Source organism: Agelaius phoeniceus, chromosome 5, assembly GCF_051311805.1.
Source record: "Agelaius phoeniceus isolate bAgePho1 chromosome 5, bAgePho1.hap1, whole genome shotgun sequence".
In the NCBI taxonomy this organism is placed as follows: Eukaryota; Metazoa; Chordata; class Aves; order Passeriformes; family Icteridae; genus Agelaius; species Agelaius phoeniceus.
This window is the reverse complement of record NC_135269.1, coordinates 25,344,128-25,365,602: the sequence shown is the minus strand read 5'-3', so window position 1 is coordinate 25,365,602 and position 21,475 is coordinate 25,344,128. Positions and strand designations below refer to the sequence as shown.

Below are 21,475 nucleotides of genomic sequence, written 5' to 3'. Positions count from 1 at the left end.
GGCATGCAGCTGGTGAGCCGGGGCTCAGGAGCTCCTGTTTTAGGAGAGCACTGCTGGCAGCATGCCCTGCTCTTCCCAGCATCCCACCCCAGCATTTTTGCTGCTAATAGGAGAAAGTTTGGGCTGGCCTGGTTGTGGCATTGAAGGGCTGGTGACACATCCTGTGACCGTGGGAGGGCTGTGTGCCTGCTACTCCTGTACTCATGCTCCTATGGGGGCTGTCGAGGTGTGAGAGTCTGTGGCTGTTTGTGGGGACACTCCTTTGAGCCTGCCCCTGCTGAGACAGACACAGCAAGCTGAACACCATTACCAGCACCTTGACAAGTGCAGCATCGCTGGTCACTGGGATGAAATAGGTACTTGGGCTTTGCTTGTGGTGGGAAGCATCCACGCGTGGTGCCAAGAGGCCTCTGCAAGCTGAGAACTGTCATTCATAATAAAACTGTGCTCCTCACTAGCCCAGGCAGGAGTTTCCAGAGCACCCTCGGAATAGAAGGGACGGCTGTGAGTGCGGAGGCGGTGCCAGGGCTGGAGGCAATGCTGCCGGCAGCTCCCTTGCTTTGCCCCCCGGCTGGGGCTGCTGCCCCCCAGAAGGGCTCAGCAGAAGTGGCTCGGCTGCCGCTGCCAGAGAGGGCTGCGAGGGGAGGGTCTGGCGGTGGGGCAAGAGGCGTGTGGGGGACTGGGCTGGGCTGCTGCGGGCGGGGACAGTGACTTGTGGCGCAGAGAGCGGCGACGAGGGCAGGACACGGCGGGGACGGGATACACCCGCGGCACAGCTGTTCATTTTCCTTTTCCACACCCGTCTTCTGCTGCTCCTGCCTGACGGGCGAACTGCAACTGCAGTATCTACAGCTTGCCGAGTAAAAGTTGTTCCTCGAGCTGTTGATTACGGTTAATTAGCATTAATTTTGCCTTAAATGGATCCTAGTTGTGCTCGTTTTCTCTAGGGTTGCAACTCCTCCGGTCCCCCGGTGCCCTGGGCCCGTGGTGGGTGGGCGGGCGCGGGAAGGAGGGAGGGGGCGGCCGGGGCGGCGGCGCCATCTTGTGGGCGAGGGCGCGGGTCGGCGGGAGCGGCCACCGCCCGCCCCTGCCCGCCCCGCCACCGCGGCACGGCCGCACCGGCCTCCGTGTGCGCGGCTCGGCCTCCCGCAGGGGCCGGGGGGGCTGTCCCCCGGCAAGATTTAACCCCCTGGATCAGGCGGACCTAACATGGCCCGTTCCGCCCTGGCCTCGCGTCAGCCCCAGGCCCGGCCAGGTAGATGTTCTTCTGGAAGGTGTCACCCTGAGTAGGCACAGCTCTCCCACCAGGCTGGGAATTCCCGCTGGCCACACAAAGAGCCAGTGAAGGAGAACGGGTGGGATTCGCCGCGAGGCTGAGGCACGGCCCCGAGTGTTCGTCAGGCCTGTGGTGGTAACTTAGTTCCTGGGAATCCTTCCAGCAGGTGAGCAGAGGAAAAGCAGGAGTGGGTGATTTCTAAGGCAGACTTGTTTTGCTGGTTAGAGAACTGTCCCCTCCCTTCCCCATGGTGGTGTCAACACCTCTAATTTTCTGTTTTCCCATCAAGTCACTGATCGTTCCCTACAGCATTTCAGCGGGTTAAAACGTAGTGAGGGCATTGGCAGCTTTTACCTCAGCATCATCCAGCCCTGCTGAGAGGCACTCGACACACAACAGTGGTAAAAATGCTGGCAGGGGTACGGTCCTGCTCATGCTGGCTCCGCTATCGCTCCTGCTGCCAGACAGAGGGAAACTCTATGCCCTGGAGTCTGGGGTTAGATGAGTCAAAGAGATCGTGAATCCTCAGAGGTGCACATATTGCCACTGGCTGGCTTTCCAGCGATGAGGGTTTGAGCTGGTCTCTGACAAGGCAGCAAACCCAGAGCTGCCGTGCTGGGGAATGCTCTGAAGCGCTCTGTGCAATCAGGCTCGCTGAGCTGCTGCAGCTTTTCTGTGTGCCAAGCGGTGTTTCTCTTTTGGATGGTTGTGGTGTTAAACGCTTCAGCAATAAAGAGGCTTTGTTGTGGTTTCTGCAGCATTGCTTTTTGCCTTGGCTAGCAGCAACCTTTTTGTTTGAATTAATGCTTTCCCTGGAGTTGGCTGTGGGGGCATGTGTGGGCTCGTGTGTGTGCCTTGACTTGTGGGTGTACATTGGACACAGCTGTGAACAGGCACTTCTGGTAGGTGCAGCACTTGCCCAAACTTGTTGTTCATGCGTGCTGGAACAATGTGCTTTTCCTCTTGGTTGGGAATGCTGGCTACTATTGTGGGCTTTTTAAAGTGCTTCAGTGAAATTAATATCCACTTTTCAGCTCTAGGCAGAAACTGGCTTGAATCTACCCCAATCCCGTATTTAATTTCAGGAAGTGTCAGCATTTGCTGCATCAAAGGAAGGACCAAGCCATACAGGTCCTGGCCAGTCAGTGCTGTGGTGGGTTTACAGCTGGCCAGGCTGTTCTCTCCTCATTGTGCTGTAGAGACTGGCTCACATGCACCCATGTACTGTATAATACATGACCTGTTCCTTTGGAGCTTTTTAATTTATTTCCTTTGGCACAGGTATCTTGGTTAGCTCCACGTAAGTTTTGGGGCGATCAGTTCAGTCCTGCTACTGGCTGGTAACAGCAACTCCCCAGCTTTTCCTCATCTTCCTTCCATTTATGTCTCCAGGGTTAAAACTCAGTTCAGAATCCCCAGACCAAATTGAATTAGAATTTAACATTCAAAGATTCAGGCTCCCTTTAGGCTCTAAGGAACAGAATGTCATCCTGTCTCGCAGTTAATAGCTGCTGGGTAGTCGTTTCAAAGCCATTTCTTTTCAGTGAGCTCTACCATAGCAAATCCCAGCAGTGAATGTATTTCTGGCCTGGCTGTGCCTTTAATCCCACAGCTGAGTCTTATGTGTGATCTCTTTTGAAATGCTAGATTTTTTTTTTTTTAAATTCCAGACAGGGATATTTCTAGGACTTGGCATTTTGAGTGGCACCAGGATTGTTTATAGGAAGAGAACAGAAAGGACAGAAGGATGATGTTGACCTAGCAGCCCTACAAACCTACCTCACTTAATCCACTTATCACCCTGAATTCCTGAAGCAGATAAATGCTGATAACAGTTAAAACACATCACTGGCAGGAGCAGCATGTTCTGTCCTCTAGAAATACATCAATACTGGAAATTACAAAGCTGTGTGCTACCATGGGATGAGCATGATATAAGAGCCGAGGAAGCCCTCACTATTCAGTGGAGTTCTTCCACAGGAAGGTAGTGAACCTCTGTTTCCTTCTCTCTCCCTGCCCCAACTACCTTGAGATGCTGTTCAGGCCTGTTGTGACCCCAGAGCCACAGCTGCCTGATCTGTGCCTCCATATCTGAAATACCAAGTGGGCCCCAAGTGTCTTGTTACTGCTTTTGATTGTCCTTGCTGCTCAGCATTAAGACCTGTGAGGAGTGATTTCCAGCTGAGACCAGCCCCGTGCAGCTCACATCAGCATGTCTTGGGGAGAGGAGTTGGTTTTGGCTAATCTGAGCTAAACCTTCCCTGGAGGAGTGCAGCTGCTGCACCAGCCACACAAAGCCACTTTCTCCTCTCCCCATCTGTCAGGGTTCTCAGAGAGATACTGGAGCCGTCCCTGGGCATCATGCAGCACATGCCTCCCCCTGTGTCAAGACCCCTTCCTCCAGGGGACCTGTCCCAGGCTGAACAGGAGGAATAATGCTGTAAACCAAAGGATTTTTGGAGTAAACTTTGTTCCTACAAAGTCTGGAGGCATAAAACAACCGATAGCGCTTTTGAATACACAAAGCCTACAGGCTCATCTGCTGCCTTAGGTCTTTCCCCATGTGACCATCCCGCACCAGTCTCTGCAGCACAGCCCATGTGAATGGGCACCCTTGAAGTTGCAGCAAGTCCTTTCTTGTGGACACTGCAATTGTCCACAAGAAGTGTGAAAGGAGGAAGCTGCCTAAAGAGAAGTGAAGACCTCTCAGCCACAGGAGTTTTTATGAGTCAGATGCTGCTCAGCTGTTGCATTGCAGATGTCTTAGCTAAAAACAGGCGTTCATTGAAAATCAAAGGCTCTTCCTGAGTATAGGCGGCAGGAGCCTCCCACAAAACGTGGTTTTTCTTCTTCAAAGGGCTCTCCTTAGATTTGCCTACAATAGATTACTTAAAGCTTGCCTGCACTGTGAAGCTGGTTCAGAGCCAGCATGGTGTGGATCTGAAATGGTCCAGCTGTTTGGGACCAGAATTCGCCGTCTGGTTGATGTGAGAATGTGAGTGCCTTCCTCTGGAGGGACCTAGTGGAGAAGTTGGCTGTGGAGGGCCATTTTATGGAGTCAGGGGTACAGTAGAGCCTTTGCTCTGTACTGACTACTTGTGATCTACTGGTTTTCTGTGTTGAAGGCAGAACAGGTGATCCCCCACTTTGTGGAAGGTGACAAAGTTTGTTGTAAATGCAAGCGATATTTTACAGCCATCAGGAAGCAAAGCTCTGTGTGTTAAAGTGCTTGTGGTCTAGTCTTTGGACACCCACTAGTAGGTCTAACACCATCGTTGTAGTACAGAGAAGTCAGCCCTGGTGTAGGGTGGAGTCTGACCAAAAAGCAGAAGAGCTTGCATCTGCCAGGAACTGCTTGCCAAATGCAGTGTGTGTACATCTCGCCTGTCCCTTTGCAAACAGGAGGGGATCGACCAGCTGCCCTGGCATGAAAATACCTGACAAACCTCCTTTGCCTTTTGGATCTTTGTGTCTGGGTGCATGCTTACAGCCTTTGACCTCCCTGTCATGATCCCAAATCTAAAAGACATCTTCCTGTTACTTTGGTTGCTTCAGTGTGGAGGTAAACAAATATTTTCTTTTTAATTCCTTTTGTTTACTCTCATGTTTTTTGTATTAGAGCAGTTCCAGCTGCTATCTTTTGCTAATTTCCAGAGATCCCCTCTAGGAATTTGCACGCTGCTGCTATTTCTGTCTTTTAAGCATTTCAAAGCTAAGAGAGTGGATCCTCAAGAACGAGGGAACATGGGAGAAGGGTTAGATAACCTAAATAAAATGGTTTGGCTTTTTCCTTGGTATGTTCTTTTCAACCTAGTGGCTTCTGGGATAATATGAGAAGATGGATCTCTCCTCTCTTTTGTTACAGTAGTGCTTAGCTGTGTCTTATGTAGAAACAGTATTCATGTGTGTTCTGCTGTATAGAGAAGAGGAGAAGGATGATGAATCATTTTGAAAAATATGGCCCAGAATAAGCTACTTGGGTTATCACTCCCAGTGTCTGCAGGATTTTGTTACCACCTTTCCATAATATTATTGTAACTAGTGTACACAGGACTGAGCATGTCCCTGAGGACTGTACTGTATTTCAGTTGCTTTTACAGCCAAGAACCTTTCTCTGGTGTTGTAACCTAAGCTCTTCCTTACTGTCAGGCTGTTGTCCCTGGCTATGTGATGTGTAGAGAATTTTCCTTAACATATGGTACTTCCCAGCAGTCCTTTCGGGGCAGTAGCTGTGCCCTCTCTCCATTGTTGTCCCCCACCACGAATCCTCAGTGCTCAGCATTCAGCAGTGCTAAGTCTGAGTTGCCTTTTCCAATGCCAGCTCCTGCTGTGCTGAGGTGACACTGCTGTTGTGATGCAGCGTTAGTCCATGGTGACAGAAAAGCAAGCCTGGCTGTGCTCTGGGACAGCTTTAATACCTTGTTATGAGCCTGCTCATAGATGCAGAACTCCAGGGAATCCCATCAAAAGCATAAATGGAAAAGCCGGCCCATCCCCTACTTTCTCTCTCTACCCTTTTTTCCCTCTTCTCATTTCATGTCTCTGAAAGAATCCTTCATTTTGTGAGAAGACTTGTAAGTTTCCAGTTTCCTTTCTCAAAGAGCCTCCTCTTAAGTTGCCTTATATGTGGTTTTATATCAGTTGACAAATAAATAGATCCAGAGACTGCTTGATACTGAATCCAGATTTGGCTGGGAACCAAAGAAGTCCTGTACCCCAGTCTCCTTACTAGCCAGTGGCTCACTCTTAGGTTATTTTCCTTTTCATTAAATAAAACAGGGAGTGAACTGTGGTGTGGTTCCCCATCTTATTCGTCCTTTCTTTTAACTTCTGACATCATTGTCTACTGAGTTGCAGTGATAGATCACTTTAAACTGCCTTGTGTGTATTAGGAGGAAGCATGAGAAGGGCATGCTCTCATCTCTGCCTAAGATACTGTCACATATAAATACTTAAGATCTGCAGTCATCTGCAGATAGTTCCGTAGCTAACACTGAGGCTTGTGCTTTGCTCCCGTTTTAGAGCAGCAAAGGTTTGGAGTGATTAAGCTGTGGCTTATTTCTCCTGGTGCTGGCTCCCATACAGAACATGCAATCTCCTTCCTCGCTTGCTATTCAGAAATACACAGCCCCACTGATAACACCTGCTTGCGTACAACACCTTCTCTGCCACAGAGCCATCACACAGCCTCACGTAGATTCCTGAGCGTGGTTTATACATCAGGACACGTCCAGCTAGCGTTTATCTTGGAAAATTGCTTTCTATTCACCTGCTGTAAATACGTTCAAACACCACTGCAAAATCAGTTAACTTCCTGCTTAATTTCCTGTCTTTCTGCGTACTGCTGTTGTATGGAGGAGCTCACAAGAGAAAAGGGGAAGCCTGTGAATGCAGGAGGCTATCATGGATCACACAGCAATTACCCAAGAGATGTGACAGATCACACAGGGCACATGCTCTGAATCACTCAGCTTCTGACAAGGGCCAACACTGCCTGCTATTGGTGTGCTTCCTGGTGTATGGTTATTTTCAGAGTGATCCTGTCTTTGGGACAGCCATCCTCTCCTCACTAAAAGTGAGATTAGGTGACTGCTACCAATTATTACTCTTACAGGAGGAAATGTCGATGTACAGCAGAAACCTCCAATCCAGGTTGCCTTGCTCAAGGAAGAAATATCCATCCCCTGTAAAGTCATCTTCCCTTACATGCCGAAATACACCAAATTTTCAATCTCCTATTACTGGATTAATTCACTGGATCAGAAGACATATATCTATAGTAGGGTGGAAAATGTAGCCATTCCTTCTGGAGAAGAGAATAAGACTGCTGCCTTATGTTATGACCACAGAATCATGCCACTTGAAAACACCTCCTCTACTGGCACGTACTACTGCGAGGTCAAATGGAATGGTATCCAAAAAATAGGAAAGGGAGTGTTTTTCCTTATTAGAGGTAAGTGAAAAACCAGAAAGTAAGGGCAGGAGGTTAAAAATCAGCTGTATCTGGCTATGGAAACCTGATCTTTGCTCTTCTTTTTCGCTATCCACACATGCTATGAAGTCAGGTATGAATAATGCTTTATGCCCAATACTAATTGCCATCAGAGTTGAAATGCACTTAGCGCAGGTGTTCTGCTGTTCCCAATGCATAGATAGGGACATGAAGAGACAATGATTTATACCTGCCCTGTCAGATGGGAATCAGGATCTATCTAGGGACCCTGAGCACTGGATCAGACAGTGCTTTTAGGTGTCAGTGTTCAGAAGACAGTGTGGTTTGTTCTTCAGCAGTGTGGCAGAGGCAGCTGATAAGGTCACTCATTAGGGTGCTTGCTGTTACCACATTCAGCATGCTCAGTTTTAGGGACTCATGAACAGGTTATGGCCTCACCAACATGCCTCCCTCTTTTCCATTTGGTACAGCGAGTTGGTTGGTCACTTAATGAGCACGCTGGAAAGCAGTGGAAAGCTTGATGCAACATAAGAGGAATGTTAAGAAAAGTGATAAGGAAGTGCATGCTGCTGACTGGCTGGATGTGCATTAATGACTGTTGGATATGAAGAACTTGTTAATGTAAATGCAAAGAGCTGTGATGAAGTAGCTTTGCTATACTGGTCAGAGGATACCTGCAGTACCCATCCTCCCAGTTCATGTGGCCTGTGTGCATTCCACCATCTGTCTTTCTGCTCCTATCACAAAAAGACCTTTGCCAACCTCTATCTACCAAATTTCTTGTCTCATATCACCTCCCTCTGTGAAGTAGAGCTGCTTATACCCTGCATCTTCTATGTGATTCTGCAGCTGCACCCTGCTCTCTGTTAAGTCAGAGTATGTTTTGAAGGGTGTGTGCATTTCTGCCACTATATTCTGCACTCCTGCATTTTAGTTTTCTCAAGGCTCTTTCCAGGGTTAAAAATACAGCAGGGTTCCACTCTCACTGTGAACCTTTTACCTTCTTTCTTACAGATACAGGATACATAAATATCTTTTACAGCTGGGAAATCCTCATTACGCTTACTGTTCTTCTGGCTGTATTGAGCATCACTGCAACAGCTCTGCTTCTGTGGAAAAGAAAGGCAAGTAATAACTAAATACAAAGCAATACCTGATGCACTCTAGGAATTAATTCCATTTTTTTCTAACTTGGCTGAATTGGAAGTCCCTATGCTAAAATTTTCCATGCTGAGTGTCTGATCCAGTTTATTTTTTTAAGTTTTTCTGAGAAGAAAAGATTACAGGAAAGACAAAATAAGTAAGTGATTTGCCCATTAAAGAAATTCTGGCAATCATTTTGACTACAGCATGCTCTGCTTTAGAGCAAGGATTTGACACAGGGCAAGAAGGCACACTAGCAGTGTACTGGCTGTGAGAATATTCAAGGAGATGTAGCCTTGTGATGGGATTTTGGAAGATTGCAGTTTGTGCATACTCAGTCATGGCTTTTGTCAGTTTACCAGTTCAGTTGCCTAAAACCTCTGTGAAGAGACCAGTTAGACAAGTAATGTCCTGTGCACCCGAGCAAATCTGTTACAACCCTTATGGCAGGACTTTCCCTATTTCTAATCCTCTTTCAAGATGGAGGTTACTCTTTCAAGGAGACTGCAGCTGCATTCCTGAGCTCGGGCACCATAGCAAAAAAACTCTGCAGTGTGATGGGGATGGTGACCAAAGCCTTGGGCATCTGTTTGGCAAAGAAAACACTAAGAGATAGAGTGAGAAGGGAAGCATCAGGGCAAGGATCCCGAGGAAGCTTGTGTGAAAATTACAAATAACTGTGGGGAAAAAAAAAAAAAAGATAAAGGGACGAGGATCAGACTATACAATCTCCAGGGACACCTTCCATTAGCAGTGATTCTGTGAGGCTGGAATAATGAGCCTCAGGGGGGAAACTGGGACTGGAATCTGGAGTGAGGAAGCACTAGGAGGGTCTTAAGACTGGATTGACAGAACCTCTTGGGTGACCAGACTAGTGTCCCAGGTTGGGACCAGATTCCAAGGAAGTGGAATCTGGGAAGCTGAGAGCAAAAGGGAGATACCAGGAGTGGGGAAGAAAGGATTTGAAGAGTGGGAGAAGAAAAGCCAAAAGCAGAGCTAGAAGATCTGCATGAGATGGACCCTGTGGAAAAACCATCTGGAGTCATGATATTGGAATCCCTGTTGTTTGTGGAAAACCTACTGCTTCTAGTACTGCCACCCTCAGGTGTTCCAACAGCATCATCTGGATTCTTCCAGAAATCTCAAGGCTGGCCTAAAAATACCCTTACATCCTCTAGAATGGAACATGGGATTGTTGGTTTCTAGGTAGAGTGTGCCCCGTAACTCCTTGAAGCTGCTCTCTGCCACCGCAACAGCAGACTCTACATGCTCTTTTATGTGAAAGCTGTGCTGTGTGTACAGTCCTTGGACTCAAAGGAACATCAGGTTTCAGCACACACAGTCAGAGATCACCAGGCTGAAAACAGAATGGCAGCAGTTGGCAGCCCAGCTAATCTCGTGAGACTTACCTTGCAGGCAGTCTGACGTGGGGGAAGAGTGTAAGAGGCAAAGGGAGTCAGCTGGAGATGGGCCCCCATCTCTGTTTGCCTAGAGAGTGTCTCTGTGGGGATGAGGAGGGGAGGCACTGTCACTACTCACCAATTGGCATCTCTGGGTTTTGAGGTGGGCCAGTGAATCTCAGACTTATGGCCTCTCCTTGGGGTCTGAAGAGATTGTGCAGTCATTACATTTGCCCTCCTGCAGAACACAGCCCATATTTCTCACCACAGCTTGCTCAGACCTGCTGGTTTAAAAATGTTTATCTTTAAGAGAAGCTATTTAGCATCCTCCTTAGTTACTAATGGACTGGAAAGCAGTTTGTCGTTTTCATGTGATGTGAATATAATCATCCCACTTCTTTCTGAATTAGAACAGAGATACTTAGCAAAGCCTTCTGCCTTTTCTGCCTCTTCTCTTGCTTGCTGAGCAGAGCTAACCCTTCTCTGTGTGTGCATGGAATGTGTTCAAGGAGAACTCATCTAATGCAAGAAACATTCAGACTAAGGGTCCTTCTTCCTTCAACTCCATGCTGGACTTGTACATCCATGTATCACTGACTAGATGTCACCATTAATGATTATCTAGTGCTCTTCTGTAGACTCTTTGTATTAGGAAAAGCTTCCTTGCCAAATCCTGATAAAAGTAATTGCATTTTGCCTCTCTGAAATTCTTTTCTGCACTATGACCAGTGCCCTGCTTTACTCCCTGTCCTATAGCATTGTTTCATGCTGCTCAATACTTACACCCTTCAGCCAGTAAGGTTTTGGTGGTGAAAGTGCTTTATATGTACACACAGAGCCAGTTCTCCTTTCCACTGCTCCAGTGTAAGTCACTGGATTCTACACTTAACCATGCAGTGAGGAAAGTAACCAGCACATGTACAGACACTGCCAACACTCTTCCTTGTGGAACATTCAGGAGGTGTGCAAACAGCTGGCTTTGATATTGCATTGGTATTCATTTTAGCTTTGGGGACATGTGGTTTTCTCCAAATGTGTCATTTGGTGTCTTGTCCTGAGCAGGTGTTGTGCCCTAGAAGGAACCAGCCAAATATCCTGAGACAGAAGGTAGAAACTCAGCTCCCTTCAGCCAGCCCACCACCACTACCACCTCCTGTCTATGATGTGAGTACCAGAATCACCCTTCATCTCCTCTGTCCACAGCATGGTACAACCCTTCCTTTCCCTGCCATGCTACAGACAATGCCGGTGTCATGATGTGAAACAGAAGCAATACCTCCATACCTGCCTGCTCTTGGTGACCTTGCCCTGCTTAGCTTCTCTCAGGACTGGGTGTGTCTCCACCCTAATCCTGGTCATGGCCTCCCCAGTGCCCAAACCTTGCCCCATGCCCTGCTGAGCAGCACCTTTCCCTCTGCCAGCAGCACAGAGCAGCAAGTGTGGGGCCAGGAAGGGTTCCTGGTGGAAGAGGTAGAAGAATCTCCAAAAGTCAGGAAGGAAGAGGGACTCTCAGCCCCGCTTTGTACTGCAGTTTCACGAGGGCATGGCCTTCCTAGCTGGAGAACGATGCCTCAGGAAAGGGGCAGAGACATGATACCCTGACCAGCCCCCAGCTGTTTTGGGTCTCTGCTGTGGCACCTTCACTGGTGTCAGTGTCACAGACCGCTGCAGTCCTGAGCAAAACAACTAGCTAGCAGGGGGAAATGGGCAAGGAGAATATCAAGGGAGGCTTTTTTTAAAGCATTTCCCTTTTCATTGTATAGGATCTCCTTTTCCATTTCCCAAACTGTTCCCACTCCTTGAGCCCAGTAGCCGCAGTGTCATAGGTAGTAGGATTGAAGTGGTTCCCCTGAAATGTCAGTCTAGACCTCAGCTACCTCAAGTAACCATGACTCCTAATCCCATTTACAACCTATCCAGCTCCATTTTATATGGATTCCTTTTTCTCCTTTTACTCCCATGGGATGGCTGCTCCACTAAGAAGGAAAGGGTTTGTTGTTTTTTTTTTCTTGTGAACTGTGGGACCAACAAGGAGGAATAAAATGAAAGTGAGTAGAGAAGGATGTTGCCTGCATATTAGGAAACCTTTCTGTCTGTGAGGTCTATAAGGGCTGGAAAAGTCTCTCAAGGAAAACCTGTGAGTTCTGCTGCATTAATCATTTAAACTAAACAAAGCGAAGCTCTGGAGAATGTACTATAGAGAGGAGCAAAGATCTGCCAGGGAGGCAGGAGACCTGATCAGGGGCAGATACCTTCAAGAGGATGGGCCTGCCCCTTCTCATTCTCACTCTGTGGGGGGAGGGGGGGCACTATTTTGTGGCCCTTTAATTTTTGGAGTAGCAGTTTAAAAGAGAGCACTATATATTGTATGTCATGTGTTTATTCTGGGCAAAAGGCAATGCTTTGGGTAAAGGAGGTTGCAGGTTTTAAACCTTTTCATTTGTATCAAGTAATTTCTTTTTAATTCAGGCTTATAAAAATCCAAATGGGTAGTTTCCTGCTGAAGTGGATGATTTCTGCAAGGAGACAAAAAAAAAATCAAATCCATTTCTCGCTCAGTCGGCCTCGTCATGCATCCTTAGCTCCATCTTAATTACATGTTTCATCATGTTATTCTGTTCAGGCTCCACTAAGGCTAATATAGCAAGCCAGCAGAGCCAGCCTTAGGCACAGGCAATCCCAGGAGCTGGCTGAGCCCCTGTGCTTGCAGGAGCCCTATGGACCTGGCCCAAGCAGCCTTCCTGTGAAGCCTGTTAACCACACACCAGCTGTTCAGGGCTCCTGCCAGCCCAGTGTGCAGGGCAGGTGGCTTGGCCCTCTTTGGCAGGGCTGCAAGCAGCCTGGGACCACCTCCTGCATGCTGGGGGTACGAGTCTGCCCACGGGAGTTCCCTGCTGTGGAGCAACTGCTGCAGTAGGGGGGCTTGAAGCAGCAACTCCTGCTCCAGACAAGGCACAGGCTGAGAGCAGGGCTGTGATGTGGAGAGCAGCAAGCACGACCCTGCATGGCATAATGGGCAGGGGGGGAGGGAGGGTGAGAGCCCTGGGATGGAAACCTGCATTGGATGGGCCCTCAGGACAGATGAAGGGAATAGAAAGTTGACAAATCTTATTTCCTTTGAATGATAACTCTGGTGCTCCACGGCTAAATTTTACTGGGGCTCTGCGTGGTGTAAACTCAGCCCTGCAAACTGTGTTTGAAACTAGGTGAGTTGTGAAAATCTATTGGTGGATGTTGACCTCAATACTTAATTCATGGGGAAGGGAAAAATCTGTGATCAGCGTTGGGGTAATCTAAGGCAAGGAAAAAAAGGAAGGACAAGTGAGAAGTAGCTCTGAGTGATGAGATAAAGAAGGAGGTCAGAGATCAGGGGCTGGACAGGAGACCAGCACATGCTAGCTATGTTGTCTGTGTGGGAAAGCAAGAGGTTGGCGTTTGGAGGAAGGTAAGGCCAGGGAAGCACAATGTCCTCCCTCCCTGAAGCTGGGAGCAGAAGCAAGAGGAGCCAGCACTGGACATCAAAGTAACAGATGCTATTGAAACTACATGGCATAGCTCATTAAATGCTCTGTGTTATCCTACATGGCAGCAAGGCTCATCCCTGGTGTGGGAAGGGTCCTAATACACCTTCTGCAAAGCTGTCCTGCTGAACATTCCTGGGAGAAAATACCTTCCCCAGTGGCTCTTCTAGGTGCCACTATGTATTTTGTGGTCCTTGGGGGTGGCTGTATGCAGTGAAAAGCATACAAGGTAGAAAAAGCCTGGTAATAAGGGGGCAGCTGGGAACCCCATTTGTTCTCTCTATAGTGCCTTCCTTGACCTCTCTGTCCTCCTGCAGCTGTAGAGTAGCTCTACCTCACTGCACTGGCCAGAACCAGACCTGTATATCCTCTGACTTCCAGCTTAGCTGCTCAGTTAATGAGCAGCTTGGAAATAACAATCTGAGGTACTTGCTTCATCTGCTTTACACTTCAAACAAGCTTTTTTGAGCAGCAAACAGAACTCCTGCAGTGCAGGTGCAGTCAGGTTCCAGAGCACAGGAGCTTTTCCAGGTGTGAGGGAGACCGGAGGCTGTGCAGGGATAGGAAGGCATCTGTCAGCAGGGAGGAGAGAGGCCTGTGTGCCTTCACTGTGACAGTAGCAGGTGATCAGTGATCAAGTAAAAGTAATTAACTTGCAAATGGTGGTTGGAGACACCAGCTCTCCAACTGACCTGAAAAGGACCAGCATTGTAACAGCCTGCATGGGAAGAAGGCATGTGGAGGGAAGGGAATCGTTTCTGGTAGTTAGACACCTTGCTTGCAAGTAGCTTCAGACTGGAGTAGAGAAAGAGGCTGCCTGTCCTGCAAGGGGACATGGAGCCAGGCTTCTGGAAGCTCAGCACACAAGACGAGGTCCTCACTGTGAGCATCACAAAGAGAATTGAAAACGAGTGTGGGGAAATAGAATTTTCTGTGTGCACATGTGCATGTGCAAATGGTGGGGATGTCTGAGTAGGCAAAGCAGGTTTTGGGGAGCAGGAAGCAGACAGGTGAAATAATTTGACTGTTTCCAGAGTAGCAGTGGGAATGTGAGAGCCATGTGGTACCCCATTCACTGTGGCCAGCTCATGTTTAAGTGCCTGTTTATTCCGAGGCTCATTCCCCAGTACTGCTTCTGTATGCTCTGGCCCTGTTCAAAGCACTGTCCTGCTGGCCATAATCCTTAAAGATGCTGAGTGTTTGCAACTCTGCATGAAATTATGAGGGTTCAAGTGATTGGCAGCCCCCAATGAAGCCTCCATGTTTTACTCATCCTTCTCACTGCATTACAGGGTGCCTGGCTCTCTCCACTAATACCATCTGCCCCTCTTGCAGCCAGAGCTCCTCCCATCTTCCTGTTGCCAGAGAAACAGCCACCTTGGCAACCTGCTGTCATCCTTGAAACACACATGGAAAAGTCCTCATGATTGTTATGTTTGATCCTTCAGGCAGATCTGGAATATCACTCAAACTGACATGCACCTCCTGTGACACAATTACCTGGGGGACAACGGGTGGATATGCATGCAGGGCGTGTGTGTGTGTTTCTCTGTGTAGCTGAGTGGGACCATGGTAATATTTGAGGGCCTGGGAGCATATGGATTTTTTATTATTCTTTGCTCACTCAAAGAAGAAAGGAGAGTTCTGGCTTGGAAAAAAAAACCAAAACAACAGACAATAAACAGAAATTGTATTAATTTTCTGCAGGTTCTGTGCTTCAGGACCCCCACCCTCTCCCATTTTGTCACTTTTGTGTCCCTAGAATAAACATGAACAAGAACTTGTGGTTGTCAGGCACCTAAACAGTCTTGGGTGGTGCAGAGCACTGCTTCTTACCTGTGGTCCCCCCGGTGCACAACTTTGCATTATGGGACAATTTTGAAGCAGAGCGAGGCAGAGGCATTGGCATTCTTCTCCACTGCATTACAGAGGGTAGGCAACATCAAAGCCTGTCTCTGTAAGCCTGGAAAAAAGAAGATGATGCAGCTGCACTGTAGGGATTTCAGGGGAAAAGGATTTTCTGTTTGCCCAAGTTAAGGTCGGGTACTTCAAAATTTTGGAGGTGGCAGGGGTCCCTAAAAAATGTCCGGCATGATATGGGGAGCAACCCAGTGGGTAATTAGTTATCTTAAACCTAAGTATTTTATTTGACACCTAGTTTCTTTTCTCTTCTCTGTGCAGAGCCTGGATGTGCAGCAAGTTGATGTCTATTCTAGCCTCGAGAACAACACAAACAACCCATCACACAGAAAGAATCCTCCAGGGAAGGTAAGGGCCAGGGCCGTTCTTGGAAAGTTCCCATATGCCCTGGGCATCTGGGGGAAGAAACCCCACACAATCTCATGACCTAGCAGTCAGTAAATGTGTCTGCAGTCCCACCAAAAGAGGAAAATGAGATGTGACATGCACTCACCAGCTGGGCTGCACATGTAGCCTCTCTTCCCTCTTCCAGCAGAACCTTGGCTCCTGCAGCTCTACCAGTTCTGGCACTCATGGTTTTGTGCAGATGCTTTTCTGTGTGACGTGTGCTGAAAGGCACCGAGGGGTTTGGTATTGCTGCTCCCTCTGAACAAGACAGGCATTCATGAAGAGTTGGGCAGGTGCTGGTCCTGTTATTGCCCTTTCCAGATTATTTAGGCAGCTGAGACATCCTCTGGGCTGAAGGAATCTGTGCACCAGCAGCAGACCCTGAACACAACTTTCCTCTTGCCAGCATTAAGGACCTGAGAGCCATTTCATGGTAGCAGAAGCTAAGATGGTTTGAGCAGAGGCTGGGCTTACACAGTCTATGCTGTCAGCCCTCGTGCTCAGGAAAAGGCAGTGTGGATATGTTTTAGACTTGGATCTTGTTGGGCTGAGAATTATGAGTGAGAGACAAGGAACTAAATTCACTCCCAGTGAAAATAGAGGCAACTAGGAATATGCAGGTGTAAATCAGTTATGGGGGCCACATGAAGCAGACCAGAGGCCCACAGAGCCTTCTACCCTGCCTTTGGCAGGCATCAGCTGTTTCATATGGACAAAACTTGCATCAGGCACCCCAGGGAGCATTTCCTTCCTGTCCTCAGAACCTAATTTTTCTTTTCTTCTCCAGACCTCTTATCTGCTTAAAAAAATATATCCTCTTCCAGTGCTAGAAAATGTTCCTGGAAAACATCTGCTGCTCTCTCCCATTAAAGTTCTTTTGGGGAGAGTTGCCTTGGTTGTACCAGCCCTCTCTTTCATTAAGGACATGTGTCTAAGACATTTTCCCAACTCCCACCTTTTAGGAAAAGGTGGTCTAAAATCAAGCAGCCCCCTTTGTGTCAGAGCTACTTACTGTGTGGTCTGGTCCCATGGCCACTGGCCTCCTGCAGTTACTGCTGTGACACCACCATGGTGGTGGTAGCAAAAGCAGTGGCAGGCTCCTGGTTATTGAGGGGATGGATGGGTTGTTCTACATGGGCTTGTCTTATCTGATGCACTGGAAAAGACAGCATCCCTGCATTTGTGTTTTGCTGCATTTTGAATTATTTGGATAGGGGCCCTGTTTCTGATCCTGTTTATTCTTCTGTATACCTTTACCAGCTGTTCCCTCTGAAATGATTCAGTCTGGATGGTAAGATGAAGTATGTGTGGGGTTTCTCCCTACCAGGGAGCTGTCTAGGCTGTGCTGAGTTGCTTGTGTGTGGCCTACACCATTCAGCCGTTGCTTGGAGGGACAGAGGGTCTGTAAAACAGAGCAGCAGCAAAGCAACAGCAGAGGAGCATCTGTGTGTGAGTGGGTCTGGCACTGGCAGCCTCAGCCAGGGTGGGGTAGAGGTCAAAGCAGAGATGGGAGAAAGAGAGGAGAAAGCAGAGAGGGGATGGGATGAACTCTCACATTGAGAGCAGACAACTCCAAGTGTCCTCAGTTCTTGTGCTGCTCTGGAGGAAGGGAAGTGTGAGTGGCAGGATCCCATTAGCTCAGCACGGGAGAGTTTGCACTATCCACTATGGTTGCAAGCACTTTGGTCAGCTTCTCTTAGTTATCCTGGGCTGTGACCACTTGAGACACTTGTCCTCCAGCTGTCTTTGCCAGAACATAGGAGGGTGTTTTCCCTAAGAGTGAGACTTGTGGGTCAGTTGGTTTGGCCTGTGAGTGGGAGCTGCGATTGCTGAACAGTGGCTCACTCTGCTTCAGAGGGTCCAGCCCAACCCTTGCTGCCAGAGGCTGCACAACTGAGGGGGATCTGCAAAGGGAAGCAGGGCAGAAAGCCTCTGTAAAGAGCATTTGCATGCTGTCACTCTGGACCGGTGGCCAGTTTGGATAGCAAGGGGTTAATCCTGCATGCTTTGGAGTGCCTTCACTCAGCACTTTTGTAGTGTTTCCCTTTGGTGCTGGCAACAGAGAAAATGCCTAGTGTAGGTAGGGCTTAGTTCAGCCGGTGGCGTTTTAGCTGCTTGCTGTGTAACCTTGCTTACGCAGGCCTGTGCCACACAGCACTTAAAATATCAGTCTGTCAGCGCCTTGTCTACACAAGGAACGGTCGTGAGGAATAGACTCAACTGTTGAAGAAACAGGATTGAGGAGGTCAGGGAATTCCTCCTTCACAGAATCCAAAGTGATTTATTTTCTTACTGAGTCCAATTTTCCCTCCCCTCCCTGTCTGACAGTTTTTTTGGGGAAGAGTGACTAGTAAAGGAGGCATCTTTATCCCTTGGGCTGGATTAGTCACGTTCGTCTCTGGTGGAGCAGCATTTCTCACTGTAGTGGCTTCTGTTTCAGCCGATCACTTATAGCCATTTCTAACAGAACAAATGTCAGTGTCTGCTTATTAAGAATTAATTCATCATCTTTTGAATAATTTTCCTCCATTTCTTTTTTCTCCTTTTCATCATTCTGCAGACACCTAAGAAGCAAGAAACTCTAGAAGAATCCTCTGATACATTGTATGAGAATATTTAACAGGGAAGATACCTGACCCTATGTGGACAAGACATCTCTCTGTATAGCAGAACTACTCTCTTACATCCCTGATGAGATGCAGATACATGGAGAGATCCACACTGACTTCAGAGCACAACCACGAGGGAATTGTGAACCCCTTGCCCCTTCTAAACTGCCCTTCATTAACAACAGAATGTATCTGTTGAAATCCCTCGGGGCTCGGTCTGCATTGATGCAGCAAAGCTATTTTGCAGCAAAGCTGTTTGCTGCAAAAGAAAAGCTGCTTTTGTCAAGCACTTATCTTGGGAATGGGCCATCTGTGAAGGTTTCTCTCACCTGCCCCAGCTGAAATACTTAACTGTTGATCCTCTGCAAGTGGTAGGACAATCCGGAGATTTCCCTGCGTGCTGGCTTGATGCTCCGATCCCGACCTGCAGCCGCCCATCTGATCCTGTGCTTGTGGCTTTGCTGAAATAGCCATCAGGACTTCATGCATAGTTTAATCAGATCCAAGCATCCACCTGCCCATTTCCCTTTCTCAGGAACCCCACAGCAAACAGCTTTCTCATAATCTGCTAATCCCATCAAGTAGTCACAGATGCCTGCTGCGACCTTACTGGGGCGACTCAAATCAGTGCCTCTAAGAAAATGCTTCCCCTTCAGCACTATCAGCAGTGAGGGCTGGATGCACTGATGGAGATAAAGGTGGAGAAAAGGAACACAGAGAAATATCCCTTCCTGACAACATGTCTCAGTGACAGTGCTCATTCCAGAACAAGAAAGAGGAACAAGGAGGTGGGAACATGAAGAAACTCCCTTGCTGGGGCTGCATAAGCCAGACGGGTCTGGGGCCAGGCTCCAGCCTGCAGAAGTCCTAGGGGAACTCCCCAGTTTCCCTTTCTTCTTGGCAGTGGGCATTGTTATCTCTTGGGTTTTTGAGCCTCTGTGGGAGCAGGCATGGTACCTCTGCCCCACCAAAACCAATTGGTTGGCCTTTGTTTCAGCTGGCTGTTGTAGAGTGTAAAGCTCCTTTACCCCTCCACCATACATTATTGGCCAGGGAGATCAGTTCTGAAACTTAGAACGACTGGAACAAGGAGGAGGGAGGCCTTAGAAGTGAATTTGCTGTCCAAGTTCTTTCTCCCCTGTCAGCTGGAACTTGCCTACCGTTTGTGTTGATGCATATTCTGGTTCTGATAGGGAAGGAGTTACATTAAATAGCTGTATAACATGATCAAACCAGCAGATTAAAAAGCTGAGGCTGTTTTATCTCATATTAAAAAACAACAACGAAATAACAACCAAACAAAACCAACCCAAAATAAGAGTATGCAGCATAACTTGAGAGGAATTGTAGAAACCTCTTTAAAGAAGAAGATCAAATTAAAATTGAGCTCCAGGGTCATAGGACCCTCTCTAGCTGAAGATAATGTTGCTATGTATCAGAGATAGAGGCTGTGGAAAATATCTCCGGGGCCTCCAACCTTCCTATACCATGTTTAAAGAGATAATCCGCTTATTGCTTTGCTCTTTTTATTAGAAAAGATTTCAAACATGCAATTTGGACTTTCTTTAACCACAGAAAAATGTTTTTTCTCTTCCCAGCGCTGAGGAATTCATTTCAGAAAAGGCAACGAATGGACAGCATGTCTTATTAGATCCATTTATAATTTGTTAAGTGATCACAACAATTATAAATATTTTTGAAGTAAAACGTTTTACATTTTACTAATATGACCAGGAAATATTTGTGTTTGCAGAAGAATTTACAGAGGATTGTACAGGTATAACAATTCCTTTCCTTAACAAATTTGAAGAAATGATGAGATGAATTATAAATATGTTGCAGTATGGCAATAAAATATTCAGCAGATGCTGGTGGATTAGATGAAAAGTAAAAACTTTCAAAATAATGATGGCTAGGTTTTGTGTTTTGTTTTTTAAATTTTATAAATGTTAAAAATACTGGATGCTACTGGAAATTTCCTGGCAAGGATCTCTCTTTGCAGTGAGTTGATTTGTCTTGTGTTTCTGTTACCTTTTAAAGTAGCATGTTTCTTACATTTATGCCTGAACAATTCTATATTAAAAAGCTGAAGCTGTTTAAAATAAAACATAAGAGAAAGAGCAGTATTTGGAATGGAAAATGCTATTCTAGAACAGTGAGTGCTACAGTACTGGAAGAATCATACCAGGTTCTGATCAATTAAGTGAAAAATTAAAAATTCCTAAGAAACACTGGCAAATGTGAGGATTTGGGCTGTGTGTCAAACTTTGTCAAAATCAGGGTGGGGGTCGCTGTGTTGATTTCAATGGCTTTTGGGTTGGCCCTGTGAGGAAGGCTAAAAGGCTGCTGCATGAGAAAAAGGAAGTTAAAAGTTATGAAGCCACAATCTAAAATCACTTCTTTAGTATTATGCACCATGGGCAGCCACAGCACCAACAGCTTGTGTCAGAGAGAAAAGCATAAAGCAGAAGTCTGTGAGAGCAGGGATGTTTTTAAATGGTATGGAGTTTTCCAAGGTGGTATGAGGAAATGCCTGAAGGCACAGGTAGGAGAGACTATGAAATATGATTTATATAATATTGGTATAACTACTTTGTAGCAGAGATTTGTTCAGGGAAAAGGCAGTCACTTGATCTTTTTGTTGTCATTTGGTCTTTTTGTCTTACCTGGCTCTGTGGCCCATGAGGATAGGTGCAAAAAATGAGTGCTACTAGCAAGAGGAAATGTATTCATTTCTAAGTGTTAGGCAATTGGGAAAAAAAAAAAATAAAGGAAATTATGGCTCAGTTTCCCCAGCTCCACAAATGTGAGAAGCAGTGACTGGCTTATTATGTTCACCCTATACATTTTGCTTTAAACTGAATGCTGAGAAGGGATTCCTGTTAAAAACTGTGTCTCTAAGGGCCTCAGCTTCACTTGCTTCCCCCAGCATGGTGCTGTTATGCACAGAGCAGGCTCCCTGGTAGTGGTATAACATTTGATTCCCAGGTATTGAATTATCCTTTTCTATTGACAGGATTTCAGGGAAGTGGAGGCCTGTTATCAAAGTAAGCAGTGGTGTGAGGTGGAAATGCACTGCCTGCCTTCTTCTAAGGGAGGTGCTGTGTTAGGACTAGGATCCTCATCACCAGACATGAGCCTTTGGTCCTGAGAGTGCATTGCTACAAAGAGTGTTGGTGACACTGAAGTCATCTATTCCCTTTAAATGGACTCCTTCATAATGCTTTACAGCAAATCCTTATTTAAGAAGGCAGAAACCAGGGTGC

At 47.1% G+C, this 21,475-nt stretch overlaps 1 protein-coding gene across 1 annotated transcript; it reads left to right on the top strand.

Moving 5' to 3' along the window:
- The first annotated feature begins 4,645 nt into the window (after window positions 1–4,645).
- On the top strand, window positions 4,646–20,335 carry NFAM1 (NFAT activating protein with ITAM motif 1). The gene is made up of 6 exons (XM_054631640.2): window positions 4,646–4,838; window positions 6,891–7,229; window positions 8,244–8,353; window positions 10,835–10,936; window positions 15,475–15,561; window positions 18,161–20,335. The coding sequence occupies exons 1-6, from the start codon at window positions 4,757–4,759 to the stop codon at window positions 18,218–18,220; spliced, it is 780 nt and encodes a 259-aa protein (XP_054487615.2). The 5' UTR covers window positions 4,646–4,756; the 3' UTR covers window positions 18,221–20,335.
- Window positions 20,336–21,475: the final 1,140 nt, after the last annotated feature.

Coding starts and splice junctions, on each gene's coding strand:
- NFAM1 (XM_054631640.2), top strand. CDS start 4,757: ATGCTTACAGCCTTTGACCTCCCTGTCATGATCCCAAATCTAAAAGAC. Junction 8,354..10,834: donor TGCTTCTGTGGAAAAGAAAG/GCAAGTAATAAC, acceptor TGTCCTGAGCAG/GTGTTGTGCCCTAGAAGGAA. Junction 10,937..15,474: donor TACCACCTCCTGTCTATGAT/GTGAGTACCAGA, acceptor TTCTCTGTGCAG/AGCCTGGATGTGCAGCAAGT.